Source organism: Bufo bufo, chromosome 1 (genome assembly GCF_905171765.1).
Source record: "Bufo bufo chromosome 1, aBufBuf1.1, whole genome shotgun sequence".
NCBI classification, from domain to species: domain Eukaryota; kingdom Metazoa; phylum Chordata; class Amphibia; order Anura; family Bufonidae; genus Bufo; species Bufo bufo.
The window spans coordinates 819,863,838-819,885,490 of NC_053389.1; the positions used below are offsets into that span (position 1 = coordinate 819,863,838).

The window sequence follows — 21,653 nt, forward strand, 5'->3', positions numbered from 1 at the left end:
AATCAGGCCTTACGTCACCCACCACTGGAACAGGCCACTGTCACACATTTAGGCCCCGGCACCCAGACAGAGGAGAGAGGTTCCGTAACAGAGAATCTGGCCTTATGTCAGCGCAGAATCTGTCTTCATGTCATAGCAGAGAATCAGGCTTCACGTCACCCACCACTGGAACAGGCCACTGTCACACATTTAGGCCCAGGCACCCAGGCAGAGGAGAGAGGTCCCGTAACAGAGAATCTGGCCTTATGTCAGCACAGAATCTGTCTTCATGACATAGCAGAGAATCAGGCTTCACGTCACCCACCACTGGAACAGGCCACTGTCACACTTTTAGGCCCCGGCACCCAGACAGAGGAGAGGTTCATTCAACTTTGGGTTGCCCCGCAATATAATGGTAAAATGAAATTAAAAATAGTATTGAATGAGGAAGTGCCCTGGAGTAGAATAATATATTGTTAAGGGGAGGTAGTTAATATCTAATCTGCACAAGGGATGGACAGGTCCTGTGGGATCCATGCCTGGTTCATTTTTATGAACGTCAGCTTGTCCACATTGGCTGTAGACAGGCGGCTGCGTTTGTCTGTAATGACGCCCCCTGCCGTGCTGAATACACGTTCAGACAAAACGCTGGCCGCCGGGCAGGCCAGCACCTCCAAGGCATAAAAGGCTAGCTCTGGCCACGTGGACAATTTGGAGACCCAGAAGGTGAATGGGGCCGAACCATCAGTCAGTACGTGGAGGGGTGTGCACAGGTACTGTTCCACCATGTTAGTGAAATGTTGCCTCCTGCTAACACGTTCCGTATCAGGTGGTGGTGCACTTAGCTGTGGCGTGTTGACAAAACTTTTCCACATCTCTGCCATGCTAACCCTGCCCTCAGAGGAGCTGGGCGTGACACAGCTGCGTTGGCGACCTCTTGCTCCTCCTCTGCCTTTTGCCTTGGGCTTCCACTGGTTCCCCTGTGACATTTGGGAATGCTCTCAGTAGCGCGTCTACCAACGTGCGCTTGTACTCGCGCATCTTCCTATCACGCTCCAGTGTAGGAAGTAAGGTGGGCACATTGTCTTTGTACCGGGGATCCAGCAGGGTGGCAACCCAGTAGTCCGCACACGTTAAAATGTGGGCAACTCTGCTGTCGTTGCGCAGGCACTGCAGCATGTAGTCGCTCATGTGTGCCAGGCTGCCCAGAGTTAAGGACAAGCTGTCCTCTGTGGGAGGCGTATCGTCATCGTCCTGTGTTTCCCCCCAGCCACGCACCAGTGATGGGCCCGAGCTGCTTTGGGTGCCACCCGGCTGTGAACATGCTTCATCCTCATCCTCCTCCACCTCCTCCTCATCCTCGTCCTCCTCGTCCTCCCGTAGTGGGCCCTGTCTGGCCACATTTGTACCTGGCCTCTGCTGTTGCAAAAAAACTCCCTCTGAGTCACTTCGAAGAGACTGGCCTGAAAGTGCTAAAAATGACCCCTCTTCCTCCTCTTCCTCCTGGGCCACCTCCTCTTCCATCATCGCCCTAAGTGTTTTCTCAAGGAGACATAGAAGTGGTATTGTAACGCTGATAACGGCGTCATCGCCACTGGCCATGTTGGTGGAGTACTCGAAACAGCGCAACAGGGCACACAGGTCTCGCATGGAGGCCCAGTCATTGGTAGTGAAGTATGTCTGATCGACAGTGCGACTGACCCGTGCGTACTGCAGCTGAAACTCCACTATGTCCTGCTGCTGCTCGCACAGTCTGTCCAGCATATGCAAGGTGGAGTTCCACCTGGTGGGTACGTCGCATATGAGGCGGTGAGCGGGAAGGCGGAAGTTATGCTGTAGCGCAGACAGGCGAGCAGCGGCAGGGTGTGAACGCCGGAAGCGCGAACAGACGGCCCGCACTTTATGCAGCAGCTCTGACATTTCGGGGTAGTTGCGAATGAACTTCTGCACCACCAAATTCAGCACATGCGCCAGGCAAGGGATGTGCGTCAAACCGGCTAGTCCCAGAGCTGCAACGAGATTTCGCCCATTATCGCACACCACCAGGCCGGGCTTGAGGCTCACTGGCAGCAACCACTCGTCGGTCTGTTGCTCTATACCCCACCACAACTCCTGTGCGGTGTGGGGCCTGTCCCCCAAACATATGAGTTTCAGAATGGCCTGCTGACGTTTACCCCGAGCTGTGCTGAAGTTGGTGGTGAAGGTGTGTGGCTGACTGGATGAGCAGGTGGAAGAAGAGGAGGAGGAAGCTGAGTAGGAGGAGGAGGAGACAGGAGGCAAAGAATGTTGCCCTGCGATCCTTGGCGGCGGAAGGACGTGCGCCAAACAGCTCTCCGCCTGGGGCCCAGCCGCCACTACATTTACCCAGTGTGCAGTTAGGGAGATATAGCGTCCCTGGCCGTGCTTACTGGTCCACGTATCTGTGGTTAGGTGGACCTTGCCACAGATGGCGTTGCGCAGTGCACACTTGATTTTATCGGACACTTGTTTGTGCAGGGAAGGCACGGCTCTCTTGGAGAAGTAGTGGCGGCTGGGAACAACATACTGTGGGACAGCAAGTGACATGAGCTGTTTGAAGCTGTGTGTGTCCACCAGCCTAAATGACAGCATTTCATAGGCCAGTAGTTTAGAAATGCTGGCATTCAGGGCCAGGTATCGAGGGTGGCTAGGTGGGAATTTACGCTTTCTCTCAAATGTTTGTGAGATGGAGAGCTGAACGCTGCCGTGTGACATGGTTGAGATGCTTGGTGACGCAGGTGGTGGTGTTGGTGGTACATCCCATGTTTGCTGGGCGGCAGGTGCCAACGTTCCTCCAGAGGCAGAGGAAGAGGCCGAGGCGGCGGCAGCAGCAGCAGAAGAGGCCGAGGCGGCGGCAGCAGCAGAAGAGGCCGAGGCGGCAGCAGCAGAAGAGGCAGCAGGGGGAGCCTGAGTGACTTCCTTGTTTTTAAGGTGTTTACTCCACTGCAGTTCATGCTTTGCATGCAGGTGCCTGGTTATGCAGGTTGTGCTAAGGTTCAGAACGTTAATGCCTCGCTTCAGGCTCTGATGGCACAGCGTGCAAACCACTCGGGTCTTGTCGTCAGCACATTGTTTGAAGAAGTGCCATGCCAGGGAACTCCTTGAAGCTGCCTTTGGGGTGCTCGGTCCCAGATGGCGGCTGTCAGTAGCAGGCGGAGTCTCTTGGCGGCGGGTGTTCTGATTTTGCCCACTGCTCCCTCTTTTGCTACGCTGTTGGCTCGGTCTCACCACTGCCTCTTCCTCCGAACTGTGAAAGTCAGTGGCACGACCTTCATTCCATGTGGGGTCTAGGACCTCATCGTCCCCTGCATCGTCTTCCACCCAGTCTTGACCCCTGACCTCCTGTTCAGTCTGCACACTGCAGAAAGACGCAGCAGTTGGCACCTGTGTTTCGTCATCATCAGAGACGTGCTGAGGTGGTATTCCCATGTCCTCATCATCAGGAAACATAAGTGGTTGTGCGTTAGTGCATTCTATCTCTTCCACCCCTGGTGAAGAGCTAGGTGGATGCCCTTGGGAAACCCTGGCAGCAGAGTCTTCAAACAGCATAAGAGACTGCTGCATAACTTGAGGCTCAGACAGTTTCCCTGATATGCATGGGGGTGATGTGACAGACTGATGGGCTTTGTTTTCATGCGCCATCTGTGCGCTTTCTGCAGAAGACTGGGTGGGAGATAATGTGAACGTGCTGGATGCACTGTCGGCCACCCAATTGACTAATGCCTGTACCTGCTCAGGCCTTACCATCCTTAGAACGGCATTGGGCCCCACCAAATATGGCTGTAAATTCTGGCGGCTACTGGGACCTGAGGTAGTTGGTACACTAGGACGTGTGGCTGTGGCAGAACGGCTCGTCCTCTCCCAGCACCAGAGGGTCCACAAACACCACCACGACCATGTCCACATCCGCGTCCGCGTCCCTTATTAGATGTTTTCCTCATTGTTCCCGTTGACCACAATTTTGAGAATGGCAAATTTGGGAATAGTTTTTCAACCTAGAAAAAAAAGTGTGCTTTTACGGTCACTACAAAAATAACTTGACCAGCTAAAACAGTACAGATTTGCTTGAATAGAAATGTGAGACCTGTTTTTTTTTGCACTGTGTGACAGGTTAAGGTTTAATCTCAGAATCAGACTTCTATCTGCACGGTTGCGTGTGTCTTAGGTTTTTCTGAATGACACTATCAGTACCTTGAATGTAAGATATCCTTTTTGGGATAGATTTCAAGTAGGCCTCAAATACCAGAAACTAGTTATTATGAGAATAGCAAATTTGGGAATAGTTTTTCAACCCAGAAAAAAAAGTGTGCTTTTACGGTCGCTACAAATAACTTGACCAACTAAAACAGTACAGATTTGCTTGAATAGAAATGTGAGACCTGTTTTTTTTTGCGCTGTGTGACAGGTTAAGGTTTAATCACAGAATCAGACTTCTATCTGCACGGTAGCGTGTGTCTTAGGTTTTTCTGAATGACACTATCAGTACCTTCAATGTAAGATATACTTTTTGGGATAGATTTCAAGTAGGCCTCAAATACCAGAAACTAGTTATTTTGAGAATGGCAAATTTGGGAATAGTTTTTCAACCCAGAAAAAAAAGTGTGCTTTTACGGTCACTACAAATAACTTGACCAGCTAAAACAATACAGATTTGGTTGAATAGAAATGTGAGACCTGTTTTTTTTTTGCACTGTGTGACAGGTTAAGGTTTAATCTCAGAATCAGACTTCTATCAGCACGGTAGCGTGTGTCTTAGGTTTTTCTGAATGACACTATCAGTACCTTCAATGTAAGATATACTTTTTGGGATAGATTTCAAGTAGGCCTCAAATACCAGAAACTAGTTATTTTGAGAATGGCAAATTTGGGAATAGTTTTTCAACCCAGAAAAAAAAGTGTGCTTTTACGGTCACTACAAATAACTTGACCAACTAAAACAGTACAGATTTGCTTGAATAGAAATGTGAGATCTGTTTTTTTTTGCACTGTGTGACAGGTATAGGTTTAATCACAGAATCAGACTTCTATCTGCACGCTAGCGTGTGTCTTAGGTTTTTCTGAATGACACTATCAGTACCTTCAATGTAAGATATACTTTTTGGGATAGATTTCAAGTAGGCCTCAAATACCAGAAACTAGTTATTTTGAGAATGGCAAATTTGGGAATAGTTTTTCAACCCAGCAAAAAAAGTGTGCTTTTACGGTCGCTACAAATAACTTGACCAACTAAAACAGTACAGATTTGCTTGAATAGAAATGTGAGACCTGTTTTTTTTTTGCGCTGTGTGACAGGTTAAGGTTTAATCACAGAATCAGACTTCTATCTGCACGGTAGCGTGTGTCTTAGGTTTTTCTGAATGACACTATCAGTACCTTCAATGTAAGATATACTTTTTGGGATAGATTTCAAGTAGGCCTCAAATACCAGAAACTAGTTATTTTGAGAATGGCAAATTTGGGAATAGTTTTTCAACCCAGAAAAAAAAGTGTGCTTTTACGGTCACTACAAATAACTTGACCAACTAAAACAGTACAGATTTGCTTGAATAGAAATGTGAGACCTGTTTTTTTTTTGCGCTGTGTGACAGGTTAAGGTTTAATCACAGAATCAGACTTCTATCAGCACGCTAGCGTGTGTCTTAGGTTTTTCTGAATGACACTATCAGTACCTTCAATGTAAGATATACTTTTTGGGATAGATTTCAAGTAGGCCTCAAATACCAGAAACTAGTTATTTTGAGAATGGCAAATTTGGGAATAGTTTTTCAACCCAGAAAAAAAAGTGTGCTTTTACGGTCACTACAAATAACTTGACCAGCTAAAACAGTACAGATTTGGTTGAATAGAAATGTCAGGTCTATTTTTTAGGCGCTGGGTGACAGGCTCAACTTGCCCCTGATGTAGTATATGGCCAAAAAATAACCACACTGTTGATGGTTAAATGCACTTGGGTGACACAGGCTCAGCCTGCACCAGATGTAGTATATGGCCAAAAAATAACCAGACTGTTGATGGTTAAATGCACTTGGGTGACACAGGTTCAGCCTGCAGCTGATGTAGGATATAGCACAAAATAACCACACTATTGATGGTTAAATACACTTGGTGATAGCTTGTGCTGGCACACCACAAAGTCACAAAATGGCCGCCGATCACCCCAGAAAAAAAGTGATCTAAAAACGCTCTGGGCAGCCTCAAAAAAGTGAGCAAGTCAATACTAGCACTTCAATGATCCACAGCCACAGATCGATGACAGAATGAAGTCTTTTGGAGGAGTTAATCACTGCCTAATCTCGCCCTAACGTCGCAGCTGCAACCTCTCCCTACACTTGTATCAGCAGAGTGACGTGCAGCGCTACGTGACCCAAGCTTATATAGAGGCTGGGTCACATGCTGCACTGGCCAATCACAGCCATGCCAATAGTAGGCAAGGCTGTGATGGCCTCTTGGGGCAAGTAGTATGACGCTTGTTGATTGGCTGCTTTGCAGCCTTTCAAAAAGCGCCAAGAAAGCGCAGAACACCGAACCCGAACACGGACTTTTACGAAAATGTTCGGGTTCGGGTCCGTGTCACGGACACCCCAAAATTCGGTACGAACTATACAGTTCGGGTTCGCTCATCCCTAGTCTCCAGCAGTTCCTTTTGTCTCCGGGCTTTTAGTGAATGGGAGGGCAGGGCATCAGTGTGTAGAGAGATAGCGAGCAATCTTATTCACAGACAGCAAGATCCCTGTAGGGTGGAGGGGGATGCAACCCTATTCAGAGCCCCAGTAAAGTTCATTTGATATACATGTATGCATATATGTGTATATATGTGTGTGTGTCTGTGTATACATATATATATATATATATATTATATGTTTGTAACTACATATATACACTTACCTAAAGAATTATTAGGAACACCTGTTCTATTTCTCATTAATGCAATTATCTAGTCAACCAATCACATGGCAGTTGCTTCAATGCATTTAGGGGTGTGGTCCTGGTCAAGACAATCTTCTGAACTCCAAACTGAATGTCAGAATGGTAAAGAAAGGTGATTTAAGCAATTTTGAGCGTGGCATGGTTGTTGGTGCCAGACTGGCCGGTCTGAGTATTTCACAATCTGCTCAGTTACTGGCACAGTTTTCACGCACAACCATTTCTAGGGTTTACAAAAAATGGTGTGAAAAGGAAAAAACATCCAGTATGCGGCAGTCCTGTGGGCAAAAATGCCTTGTGGATGCTAGAGGTCAGAGGAGAATGGGCCGACTGATTCAAGCTGATAAAAGAGCAACGTTGACTGAAATAACCACTCGTTACAACCGAGGTATGCAGCAAAGCATTTGTGAAGCCACAACACGCACAACCTTGAGGCGGATGGGCTACAACAGCAGAAGACCCCACCGGGTACCACTCATCTCCACTACAAATAGGAAAAAGAGGCTACAATTTGCACAAGCCCACCAAAATTGGACTGTTGAAGACTGGAAAAATGTTGCCTGGTCTGATGAGTCTCGATTTCTGTTGAGACATTTAAATTGTAGAGTCCGAATTTGGCGTAAACAGAATGAGAACATGTATCCATCCTCTGATGGCTACTTCCAGCAGGATAATGCACCATGTCACAAAGCTCAAATCATTTCAAATTGGTTTCTTGAACATGACAATGAGTTCACTGTACTAAAATGGCCCCCACAGTCACCAGATCTCAACCCAATAGAGCATCTTTGGGATGTGGTGGAACGGGAGCTTCGTGCCCTGGATGTGCATCCCTCAAATCTCCATCAACTGCAAGATGCTATCCTATCAATATGGGCCAACATTTCTAAAGAATGCTATCAGCACCTTGTTGAATCAATGCCACGTAGAATTAAGGCAGTTCTGAAGGCAAAAGGGGGTCCAACACCGTATTAGTATGGTGTTCTTAATAATTCTTTAGGTGAGTTGTATATTCAGGTATCTATTGCTCTCCAAGAAAAAAAAGGGAGTAGTGCATACAGTACTTTCTTTAGCAGAACAAAGGCTCTTTACAGGAACTGACTAACATTCGATTTGCTAATATAAGCTTAATTCCTCAGAAGTGTTTTATGTTATATTTATATCCAGTGCAGCAGTATATTGTGTATATACATAGTTCCACTAGCAATGCATGACTTCATAGAAATGTAAAAACTGATATTATTGATAACTAGCAATGCATTTTTTTCCAAATATAAAAATATATTTTAAGTTATATTATAATATAAATAATAATAATATAATTATTATATATATATATATATATATATATATATATTTACCCATATATATATATATATATAAATATATATATATACAGTACAGACCAAAAGTTTGGACACACCTTCTCATTCAAAGAGTTTTCTTTATTTTCATGACTATGAAAATTGTAGATTCACACTGAAAGCATCACAACTATGAATTAACACATGTGGAATTATATACATAATAAACAAGTGTGAAACAACTGAAAATATGTCATATTCTAGGTTCTTCAAAGTAGCCACCTTTTGCTTTGATTACTGCTTTGCACACTCTTGGCATTCTCTTTATGAGCTTCAAGAGGTAGTCCCCTGAAATGGTTTTCACTTCACAGGTGTGCCCTGTCAGGTTTAATAAGTGGGATTTCTTGCCTTATAAATGGGGTTGGGACCATCAGTTGCGTTGAGGAGAAGTCAGGTGGATACACAGCTGATAGTCCTACTGAATAGACTGTTAGAATTAGTATTATGGCAAGAAAAAAGCAGCTAAGTAAAGAAAAACGAGTGGCCATCATTACTTTAAGAAATGAAGGTCAGTCAGTCAGCTGAAAAATTGGGAAAACTTTGAAAGTAAGGGCTATTTGACCATGAAGGGGAGTGATGGGGTGCTGCGCCAGATGACCTGGCCTCCACAGTCACCGGACCTGAACCCAATCGAGATGGTTTGGGGTGAGCTGGACCGCAGAGTGAAGGCAAAAGGGCCAAGTGCTAAGCATCTCTGGGAACTCCTTCAAGACTGTTGGAAGACCATTTAAGGGGACTACCTCTTGAAGCTCTTCAAGAGAAGGCCAAGACTGTGCAAAGCAGTAATCAAAGCAAAGGGTGGCTACTTTGAAGAACCTAGAATATGACATATTTTCAGTTGTTTTACACTTGCTTGTTATGTATATAATTCCACGTGTTAATTCATAGTTTTGATGCCTTCAGTGTGAATCTACAATTTTCATAGTCATGAAAATAAAGAAAACTCTTTGAATGAGAAGGTGTGTCCAAACTTTTGCTCTGTACTGTATATATATATATATATATATATATATATAGATAGATATATTTATATACACGCACAAACATATATATATATATATATATACATACATGCATGTATACACAGACACACACACATATATACACATATATGCACACATGTATATACACATATATATATAAAATTTTACTACTGAAAAATGCTAGTAGAAAGGGGATTAAAAGGTTAATTGACAGGAGGCCAGTGGGGCGCTGCTCAACACCTAATATCATTGTATTTAATTAATATAAAAAAAAATGGCAGCATCTCTGTATCCTAATAACAGTAATCTGCCATTTTCTTCACTGCCAGGTCTTTTTATAGCACGGTCATAGGAACCAATCACAGGCCGGTTCTCACGGAAATTAAGGTTAAATACCTTGTTAACCAATATGACATAATTGTTTTGACAAGCTGTCATCACCAATTAAGCTGGATTGCCAGAGAACCGGCCTGTGATTGGTTCCCATGACCATGGGAACTAGAATGTGATTGGCTAAATATTCTGTATTGAGCGATCCAGAGCTATAAAAAGACCTGGCAGTGAAGAAAATGGCAGATTACTGTTATTAGGATACAGAGATGCTACCATTTTTTTTTTATATTAATTAAATACAATGACAATAGGTGTTGAGCAGCGCCTCACTGGCCTCCTGTCGATTAACCTTTTAATCCCCTTTCTACCAGCATTCAATTATTTGCTCAGGGGATGAAGTGGTGAGATCGGTTATTTACAGTTCTGTATTGTACTTTCTATAGTTCAGTTCAGCGCCTCTGTTTTTTTAATTATTCATAATTAAAAATCAAATTATTCATTTTTATTCAAAAAAATACGAGGATTGTGTTTGCAGTGAATCTACCAGCACTGCACCGACTTTCCCCGTGTGTAGTGTGTGTCTGCCAGCCTTAGGATGTGCTGTCATTAGTCCTCCTTATGATGTGCAGTGTGTGAGGCTGGTGGTCACAGGTCATGGCTCTGCCAGCTCTCCAGGGCACCAGCAGTGAAAGGGTCTCCAGCAGGAATCCTGTGCCCTGGAGAGCTGGCAGAGCCATGACCTGTGACCACCAGCCTCACACACTGCACATCATAAGGAGGACTAATGACAGCACATCCTAAGGCTGGCAGACACACACTACACACGGGGAAAGTCGGTGGAGCGCACAAAATCAGTGTGTACAGAGACACTGTATAGCGCACGGGAACTAACTGACTGTAGTGCAATGCGCCATCTGGTGTTCACAAACCAACATTGCACCCTGAATTTTCTCAATGGCTATTTACGCGATTCGGGTTTGCTAATTTAATTGGAAATCGCTTTGCGCTGCCCCGATTCTGAAGGGAGCGCTAGCGATGGTATATCTGTATGTGTCTTCGTTCTTTATGTTGTAATGTTTTATTTCAAATTTTTATTTTCACATTTTGTCTGGTTTTAGCCAGCATTATAGGAATATTTGTCCATGGAAAGATATTTGATAGGACTTCCTTCCATTGTCTCTTATTTTCAGTTCCCACATCTTCTGTGTGTATTGATTTTGCTTTATTTTAAAATATAAAATGCTTAATTCATTTTCAGGCCATGTTCCGACCAAATATTTCCATGATTACTAAAATACATTTGTTAGGATTTAAAAGCTCACAAAATCTAAATTATGTTCTCTTTACCATTTTCCTTATTGTCTACTGTCTGACGTTATGTGGAAACCTCCTCATGGTAACCCTGGTGACACACGTCAGAGAACTTCACCAGCCCATGTACTTTTTCCTCACACAACTATCTATAGCTGACGTCTTGCTGACCACAGACATTGTGCCTAGTCTGCTCCATGTTCTACTGCATAAAGTTGGGATCATTTCCTTTGATGCCTGCATTGCCCAGTTATTTATATTTGCCCTCTGCGAAGGTTCAGAGTGTTTTCTTCTGACAGTCATGTCTTATGACAGGTATTTGGCCATCTGTAACCCATTACGTTATACCACCATCATGAATCACAATTTGTGCCTGAAGTTGATCGTCATCAGTTGGTTGCTGGGTTTTTTTTTTTCGACAGTTGAAATTACATCAACATCCTTGCTAGAATATTGTGGACCAAACACAATCGACCATTTTTTCTGTGATATGCCTCCAGTACTCGAGCTATCGTGTTCAGATACCAGTGGTGTCCAGTTGGAAATTATATTAATAACTGGACCAGTTCTTCTCAGTTCTTTCATAATAATTATTATGTCCTATAGTTATATCATCATTGTCATTCTAAAGATTCCTTCATTTACTGGTAGACAGAAAGCCTTCTCCACCTGTAGCTCCCACCTCACTGTGGTCTTCATATTCTGTGGAACCTTATTTGGTGTTTATATACTTCCAACCAAAGGAAAATTACTGAATATGAAAAAGTTTTTGTCATTGCTGTACACTGTTGGGACCCCATTGATAAATCCAGTGATATACAGCTTAAGAAACTCACACATCATTAAAGCATTTGGGACATTTAAAAGTCAATTCTCATAGGAGATAAAAAAAAATGTGGTTTGACATTTAATACCAGCAAAATTGAAATAAAAATCATATCTTCAAAAGCTTCAATCTCCTTACTCTATGTTCAGCATTGCATTTTTTCTACCACCCTGCCATATTAGTATTTCTCTTTGTGATTACTATTAAAAGACATAGATTTGAATAAGTTATTCTAATGTAACCATATAATCAAAAGTATCATGTCTATATGTCGTAGGCCACAAAATTGTTAATTTCTGGAGAAAAGGCAATAAACCTTTGCACGTGTGATGATCAATATGGCAAAAGCTGCGGGGATTTGTATTTTGGCCAATAGAAAGTGCAAGGTGTAACACTTAACAGGGTTACCCAACACTGAACAAGCCCCCTCTACAATGCCCCGACCCACAATGCTGACAAGATGGTCGTGGAGCAATCTAGGAAGGAAACCGGCATCAAGGACCAGGTAATTACTGTCAGTATTGCGGATCCAGGCATGGGAGGGGGGGGGGGTCAGTGTTGGTTTACATAAACGTCTATGAATGGCAAATGGACATATTTTTGTCTACATCCCCCAACTTATTATTGTGGGGACATTTAGTATTTGTGGACTTCCCCCATTATTATTCACTATCTATTATTATCTCAGGTTTTGCCTAATACATTACTTGGTGGTTCTCAAATATTAACCAATAAATGAAATTATAAAACACATTAAAAACAATAATTGGAGTTCACTTTTTTATGGTCAGCCAAGACTGAGTGTGTCCCATTATCCTCAAGAATGAAGAAGCTGTAACTTGTAAGTGTAAAGTACATCATTATTTCTCTTGTTTATTTTGTGATGGCAGTTCTTTATAAATTGTTTTATTTTTGAACTTTTTTAAGTGCTGACCATTTTGCATAAAACTTTAGCATTGTTTAGTCTTTGTGCTGTAAGAATCCATAGCTATTCACAGAATAGTTAGTTGTTTGACTGCTGGGGAGCAGATTATGTTTTTTTTCATTACCTTGAATTAAACAGGTGGCGGCAGTATGAACTTGGTGTATATGGACTGATTTGGGGTGCGATGTATGCTCGATTTCAATCAGTAGCCTGGGGGGAAAGATTCCCTCCACAGCAGAGGAGGAGAGATCGCTATTCTGTCGCTCATCCCCATACTGTCTAATGGTGTGCCAGAAGCGCATCGCTATTAGCACGATCTGTCACCGGCAAGCACTCATTTGTAAGCAATCGGAGGTAGCATTACATTTCAAGATGATTGCTAACAAGCGCTCAGGCGAATGCTCTTTAGCGATTATCGTCCGAAATATCGGCCAGTGTAATACAGCGTTCAGAAAAAATATAAATAAATAAGAGGACTGCTTTTAGTAACTAGTCCCAGATCCAGCACCATGTGAGTCTCTTTATATAAACCTAGCTGAGGTGGAGGATGTCATCTGATTATACAGATTGTTCCTGTGTTCTGCAATTCATACTGTTCATCTCAGTTCTGCTACATTAGCTTTGCTACGTCATCTCTCCAAATCTCTGCTACGTTGGCTCTCCAGCTCAGCTCTGCTAGAATAGCTATCTCACTCTACACCAGCCATCCAACTTTGCTAAACCAGTCCTCAAAGCTCTGCTGCAGCACTTCTTCAGCTCTTCAATGATGACCCTTCATTTCTACTATATGACTTTGCTACATCCTAGAGTTCAGCTTAGCTACATCCGAGCTTACCGATTGGTTACTACAATACTTCCTAGAGCCCTGCTATATGGCACAGCCTATCTGTGCTACTGCAAGACCTACAGCTCTACTGGAGAAGCAGTTAGTGGTTCCGCCTCACCAGCTGACAACATAACAATGTATATGCTAGGACTTATATGAAGTTATAAGTAGTGAGTGACTATTCAAATAACTATTCATCTCTAAAATAAATATGTAATTCTTAAATGTGAATGTATAATAGACTATGTCACAGATGGTGTTTAAACAAAAGTTCACTTTGAACCTGGGAGACCAGGAAGCTTGAGAAGAACGCTCCATGTGTCACACTAGTTGCTCAATTGAAGCAGCTTTCACACAGAGAAGCAAGATGTGACTTATGTCCCTTCTGCCAACCTACATTATGTGGATTTCATTCATAACATTAGGTTCTGGACATTATCATCAATCAACTGATGAGAGATGTATTCTAGGGCAGTGGTCCCCAACCTTTTTTGCGCCAAGGACCAGTTTCATGCAAGACAATTTTCCCAGGGACCGGGTGGGGTTCTTGGGTGGGGCTTATGGGGTGGGCGGGGCTTAGCGTGTGCTGGTCGGCGCTCACTGATTCATGTGCACAACAAAACACAAGGTACTTCTCCCTTTCACAGTAGTTATTAACCCCTTCAGCAGTCTTCACAGTATTTATTTACCCCTTTCAGCAGTCCCTACTTCACAGTAGTTATTAACCCCAGAGACCTCCACACTATGATCCCCACAGAGACCTCCACACTATGCTCCCCACAGAGACCTCCACACTATGATCCCCACAGAGACCTCCACACTATGCTCCCCACAGAGACCTCCACACTATGCTCCCCACAGAGACCTCCACACTATGATCCCCACAGAGACCTCCACACTATGATCCCCACAGAGACCTCCACACTATGATCCCCACAGAGACCTCCACACTATGATCCCCACAGAGACCTCCACACTATGATCCCCACAGAGACCTCCACACTATGATCCCCACAGAGACCTCCACACTATGATCCCCACAGAGACCTCCACACTATGATCCCCACAGAGACCTCCACACTATGATCCCCACAGACACCTCCACACTATGATCCCCACAGAGACCTCCACACTATGCTCCCCACAGAGACCTCCACACTATGATCCCCACAGAGACCTCCACACTATGATCCCCACAGAGACCTCCACACTATGATCCCCACAGAGACCTCCACACTATGATCCCCACAGACACCTCCACACTATGATCCCCACAGAGACCTCCACACTATGCTCCCCACAGAGACCTCCACACTATGATCCCCACAGAGACCCCCACACTATGCTCCCCACAGAGACCTCCACACTATGATCCCCACAGAGACCTCCACACTATGATCCCCACAGAGACCTCCACACTATGATCCCCACAGAGACCTCCACACTATGATCCCCACAGAGACCTCCACACTATGATCCCCACAGAGACCTCCACACTATGATCCCCACAGAGACCTCCACACTATGATCCCCACAGAGACCTCCACACTATGATCCCCACAGAGACCTCCACACTATGATCCCCACAGAGACCTCCACACTATGATCCCCACAGAGACCTCCACACTATGATCCCCACAGAGACCTCCACACTATGATCCCCACAGAGACCTCCACACTATGCTCCCCACAGAGACCTCCACACTATGATCCCCACAGAGACCTCCACACTATGATCCCCACAGAGACCTCCACACTATGATCCCCACAGGGACCTCCACACTATGATCCCCACAGAGACCTCCACACTATGCTTCCCACAGAGACCTCCACACTATGATCCCCACAGAGACCTCCACACTATGATCCCCACAGAGACCTCCACACTATGATCCCCACAGAGACCTCCACACTATGATCCCCACAGAGACCTCCACACTATGATCCCCACAGAGACCTCCACACTATGCTCCCCACAGAGACCTCCACACTATGATCCCCACAGAGACCTCCACACTATGATCCCCACAGAGACCTCCACACTATGATCCCCACAGGGACCTCCACACTATGATCCCCACAGAGACCTCCACACTATGCTTCCCACAGAGACCTCCACACTATGATCCCCACAGAGACCTCCACACTATGATCCCCACAGAGACCTCCACACTATGATCCCCACAGAGACCTCCACACTATGATCCCCACAGAGACCTCCACACTATGATCCCCACAGAGACCTCCACACTATGATCCCCACAGAGACCTCCACACTATGATCCCCACAGAGACCTCCACACTATGATCCCCACAGAGACCTCCACAATATGCTCCCCACAGAGACCTCCACACTATGATCCCCACAGAGACCTCCACACTATGATCCCCTCAGAGACCTCCACACTATGATCCCCACAGAGACCTCCACACTATGATCCCCACAGAGACCTCCACACTATGCTCCCCACAGATACTTGCAACAGCTCACATTACTGGTTACTACAGGCGACACGCGCGCTCTCGACATCTTCATTTCCATGGATATAATGGCTCTCATAGCAGATGACCGGACCACGTGACTGACCATATGACAGGTAATATAAGGGGCGGGCCATCCTCATCACATGATGCGGGAGTGAGCGGCGTCTCGGTGACAGTTGCTAACGCTGGTCTGAAGAATGTACTCAGCAGGTGGGAGGAACTCAGAGCGGCTCATGCATACTGCGAGTCCTTTAGGCTGCTGCACATTGAAGGGGTGAGGGCGCTCTGATGTGATTGACAGCTGCAGAGACCAATAGACATTCTGAATTTATATTCAGCCTCCAATCAGAGAGAGAGTTGTGCGGGGCGGAGCGTCTGGCCACCCTAATTGCCGCGGCCCGGCAAACAATCTTCCAGGGCCCAGTCCCGGGCCGCGGCCCGGCGGTTGGGGACCGCTGTTCTAGGGTACATTTATATTTCATATCTAATGGAGCTCCGGGACAATTCCATACATATTTTACATTTACTGAAACCAGTAGCAACCGTGATACCTGGTCCATTTTGTGTTCAAATGCAAATTTCCTTCTCTTGGTATACCTAATCTATTGGTTTGGACTACCCACTGTCCTGAGAAAAAGAATGTTCCCTTTCTAATGCTGAACTGCTTCAACAAAAGCCAAGAGATTGTCATGGACTTCCCTTGGGCAATACTGTTCATAGCTAATGGGCTCTCAGAAGCAAAAAAAGGTGCATAATGTGCTAAAAAATGGAAGAGAGGAGATGTGAGGAAAACAGCTAAAAATGTAAGTGCAAATGCTTATATAAGTGAATTAGACGATTTCATTGGTTAAGAGCTCCTGTAAGGAGGAGTAGCAATCAGAGATGAACAAATTTTTCTAAAAACTTGACTCGTAATTAATTGATTCTGCCTGAAACAAATATGCTTCAATGAAAATGGGTATAGTTACTATTCACTTAAGACCCTTTCTGAGAATAAATATGGGCTCTAGAAAATTAAAGAGCAAAAAAAGACTCCACTAGAAATGAAAAAAACAATCCGGTTCTTCTTCACAAAGGACTGATTTTCTCAATATCCTTATTCACTGAATCAGACATACAATCCAGCTCTACTTCCAAAAGGACAAAAGTACTAGGTAACTCAAGAGAAAATGCCCCTAGTTAGCTGAGTGGCTTTGGAGGGTACTATTGGGGGGTGCTCTTTCTTATTAGAGAGACCAACAAGTATACATGAGGAGTATTGCTGATATTCCTTTCTAGGAAACATATATGCAACTGTTAGCCTAATATAAATATATTTTCCAGAAATCCAAAAGATGTGTCAATTAGTATGCAAAAAAAAACAAACTAAGAATACCCTCAAAGCCTCTAAGAGTACCCACAAAGCCACTCAGCTAACCAGGGCAGTTTTCTCTTGAGACACCTAGTACTCTTTGTCCTTTTGGAACTGGATTGCGCATCACATTAACAGTGTTGCATTTCATGTTCGTGTTTTTCTGTTTGTGTAATTTGTTTGAAACAAATCACAAGAAATTTGGGATGAATGCCAAATTGGTAGAATCAATTTGCTAATCTCTATTAATAATATATAAGTTAATAGGCATGTAAAAGTTTAGTATGCATGCAATGTATATTTTAGTAGTTAATGGCATGGTCCTTGTGTTCTTTCATGTAATGCTATAGTTGACAATGTGTGCTCCTCCACGCAGTCCAATCATCAGTATTAGGCAGTCATACTGTGTGCTAGGTGCCAAACTTAGAGTTTAGTCAGCCCTTTTCACTTTAGTGCTCATGTCCTATATTTCATGAGATAACTGACAGTCAAACAGCGGTCATCATCCGCACACATGTTTTTTAATAGAGTGAAAGGGGAGGAACCTGCTGCCTGACTTTTGTGGCCAAGTCTTTATCTTCCCGAGAACAAAAGGATCAGGTACGTTAAAGTTCAAAAACCCCATCCTTATCTCCTCTGATCGCAGTCCTATAAACTTTAGTTTTGGGGAATTTAAAATTAAAGTTTTTGCTTAATATTTCCCCATTTTAGCAGACAAGTTTTACACAGAGAAAGAAAAGATGAGAAACACATACTAGTAAGAAGTAAAACAAAATCTGTGTACTCAGAAGTACAGTAGCTCATCTTCTGAACAGACAGACCAAAAAATTAGGCGTATTTCAGGTGCAGATAGCGACATAACAGTTAGTTGCTCCGCTATCTGCGACTTTGCCCCACTCACGCCAGGTCTAAAATTTTCTATGCCCGTTTTAGTCTCATAAAAAAAGGTCTGAATGTAAGACAGTTGGGAAGCCGTCTTAAGTTTAGAACTGGTTCTGGATGTGCCAAAGTTGTGTAGAAACTGGCGCCTCATTCGATCCTCCACCAGTTTAGGGCTTTATAAAGACTGGCGTCTAAAACGTGGGTCTTAATAAATGTGCTCCTAAGAAGCTAAGCCCTGGAAAAATCAAATGTGCTAAATTGAATTTGGGTAGGAATTTGTTCCTGCCAGGACGGAGAATGTGACAGGTGTTATTTTCGATATGCAATTTTGAAAATTCGATCTGAATTTGCAGAATGGGCAAAACAAAAATTGGAACAGGACCCTCAGTTTACGCAGAAGATTTTGTTCAGTGATGAGGCAAACTTTTATGTGAATGGTGAAGTTAACAAACAAAACCACCGCTATTGGTCTGACACTAACCCACATTGGATAGATCCCTCCAAGACTGTTGGAACAAAAAAATTGATGGTATGGTGTGGTATATGGTACACAGATAGTGGGGCCATTCTTCATCAATGGAAACCTCAAGGCCACTGGATATGCAAAATTGCTACATGATGATGTGTTTCCCTCTTTATGCACTGAAGCTGGCACGTTCCCTGAGTTTTTCCAGCAAGATGGTGCATCACCACATTATGGGTGTCAGGTCCGAGCATTCCTAGATGAACAGTTTCCTGGAAAGTGGATCGGTCGTCGTGGGCCAGTTGAATGGCCCCCAAGGTCTCCCGATCTGACCCCCTTAGACTTTTATCTTTGGGGTCATCTGAAGGCAATTGTCTATGCTGTGAAGATACGAGATGTGCAGCACCTGAAACTACGGATACTGGAAGTCTGTGCTAGCATTTCTCCTGCGGTGTTGCTATCAGTGTGTGAAGAGTGGGAGAAGAGGGTTGCATTGACAATCCAACACAATGGGCAGCACATTGAACACATTTTATAAGTGGTCAGAAACTTGTAAATAACTCATGAAAGAATAAAGTTACGTTAAAACCATTGTTTTTCTTGTGAAATTCCCAATAAGTTTGATGTGTCACATGACCCTCTTCCTATAAAAAAAACTAAAGTGTGATTCAAAATGGCCGACTTCAAAATGGCCGCCATGGTCACCACCCATCTTGAAAAGTTTCCCCCCTCACATATACTAATGTGCCACAAACAGGAAGTTAATATCACCAACCATTCCCATTTTATTAAGGTGTATCCATATAAATGGCCCACCCTGAGTCATTTTTTCCCATTGAAGGCATATTTCCTTCTAAGCTTACAGAATACTCTGTATTTCCAGTTATGGTGGACTTTGATTAGAAAAACACATTTTATTCAGAAAATTATTGGTTCACACTTAGGGGCATAATGATCGTGGTCGCAGAGGGTGCGACCGCGACCGTCGGGGGAAGGGGGCCCGCTGCACTCATATGTAATGGGAGTGCTCTGACGGGATCCTGCATGAAGTACAGTGAGAATTCTGGGCCCGTCAGAGTGCTCTTCAAACATGAGGGGGCGCAGAGGCAAGGAAGGAGGGGGGTGCACTCACCTGGCCCGGGAGTTCTTGTCACTGCCGGGCTGTTAGTTTTCAGAGTGAAGCAGGGAGCCCTCTCGCTCCCTGGTTCACTGTTCTTGAGACCTCAGGTGCTCCCCCTGCTGGCCGCACATCGCGCTGCTGGCTGTGGGAGGAGCGCTGAAGGTCCAGGAATCGGCCTCCAGCACAGCCAGCAGCACGATGTGAGTGTGGGAGCGCGTCTCAGGGAAGAGGGTAAGTATGTGTTATTTTTTTTCTATAAAGCTGCAAAAGGGGGGCAAACAACTAGAGTGAGGTGGCACAAAAGTGGGGCACTTTATTGAGGGGCGGCCTAATCTGGAATAACTACTGTGAGGGGGCACCTAATCTGGTATAACTACTGTGGGGGGGCACCTAATCTGAAATAACTACTGTGAGGGGGCACATAATCTGGAATAACTACTGTGAGGGGGCACATATCTGGCATAACAACTGTGAGGGGGCACATAACTGGGCATAACTACTGTGAGGGGCACATAACTGGCCATAACCTCTGTAAGGAGGCACATATCTGGCCATAACTACTGTGAGGGGCACACATCTGGCATAACGACTGTGAGGGGGCACATATCTGGCATAATCACTGTGAGGGGGCACATATCTGGCATAACCACTGTGAAGGGCACATATCTGGTATAACTACTGTGAAGGGGCACATATCTGGCATAACTACTGTGAGGGACACATATCTGGCCATAACCACTGTGAGGGGACACATATCTGGCCATAACCACTGTGAGGGGCACATATCTAGCCATAACCACTGTGAGGGGGCACATATCTGGCCATAACCACTGTGGGCATTAGTACTGTGTGGTAGAACTTGTCCTAGATTACCCTGCTATACATTGGCATGGCTCAGTCTTACTGGACCAGCACCGCGCCCCCTGCTGGTGATTTCACAGGGGCAGTTACCATCCCTGCCTTATGTGATTATTCTTTTTTTCTCTATCACCATAGGGACCTTGTTTTGGAGATCGAGTGGACATCACGCCAACGCAGCAACACCCTGGATGAGGTAGGACCAGATTTTATTAGGACTGGGTGAGTGTAGCCATGCATTGGGCGGATGCTGTACGAGTAATCCACTGCGTGAAAGCGAGCCAAGCCCCGCTCCGGACAGCAGAGACACGGAGCATTAACATGATTGATAATGCTCTGTGCCTCTCTGTGACCTTTTTGCTACAAAATCATGGTGACAACTTTATCTCACTGTTCACAGAGAGGCACAGAGCATTATAATGCTCTGTGTCTCTGCTGACCGGAGCGGGGCTTGGCAATCTTTCACGCAGCGGATTACCCACACAGCATCCGCTCATGTGAAAGAGCCCTTAGTGTAAAGAAAATCTGCCGCCTCTTTGTAAAAATGGGGGGGTCCGATCCAAAGTTTGCACTGGGGCCCATAACACTCTAGTTAAGCCACTGTACACACTAGAGATGAGTTAACCACTCGAGATTAAGTTTGGTTCAGGTTCGCTAATTTAAAAAAAAAATGTCCAGTTCAAACCCAAATTGGTTCGGGCTAGAGATGACTGATCTTGTCAAGATTTGTTTTGGGTCCGGTTGGCTGAATTTGTAAAAAAAAAGTTTGAATCCGACCTGAATCGATTTGGGCCAAACCGAAGTTGCTCCAATTGCCCTGAAAGTTTGCATATAAGCCCTTCTAGCCTCATAGGACTCAAAATTGTGGGGAAATCTTAACTATTTTCTCTTTTCTTTTTTTATGAAGTTTCCCCCTCCCCTTCCCCCTTCCTCAAGCTCTGCAACACAATCTGTTAAAGGGGTTGTCTCATCATAGACAATGGGGGCATTTTGCTAGGGGGCATAT

General features: G+C 44.6%; 1 protein-coding gene across 1 annotated transcript; it reads left to right on the forward strand.

Moving 5' to 3' along the window:
• The first annotated feature begins 10,862 nt into the window (after positions 1 to 10,862).
• On the forward strand, positions 10,863 to 11,792 carry LOC120989321 (olfactory receptor 11L1-like). The gene has a single exon (XM_040417358.1). It carries the CDS (start codon positions 10,863 to 10,865, stop codon positions 11,790 to 11,792), a length of 930 nt encoding a protein of 309 aa, XP_040273292.1.
• The last annotated feature ends 9,861 nt before the right edge of the window (positions 11,793 to 21,653 follow it).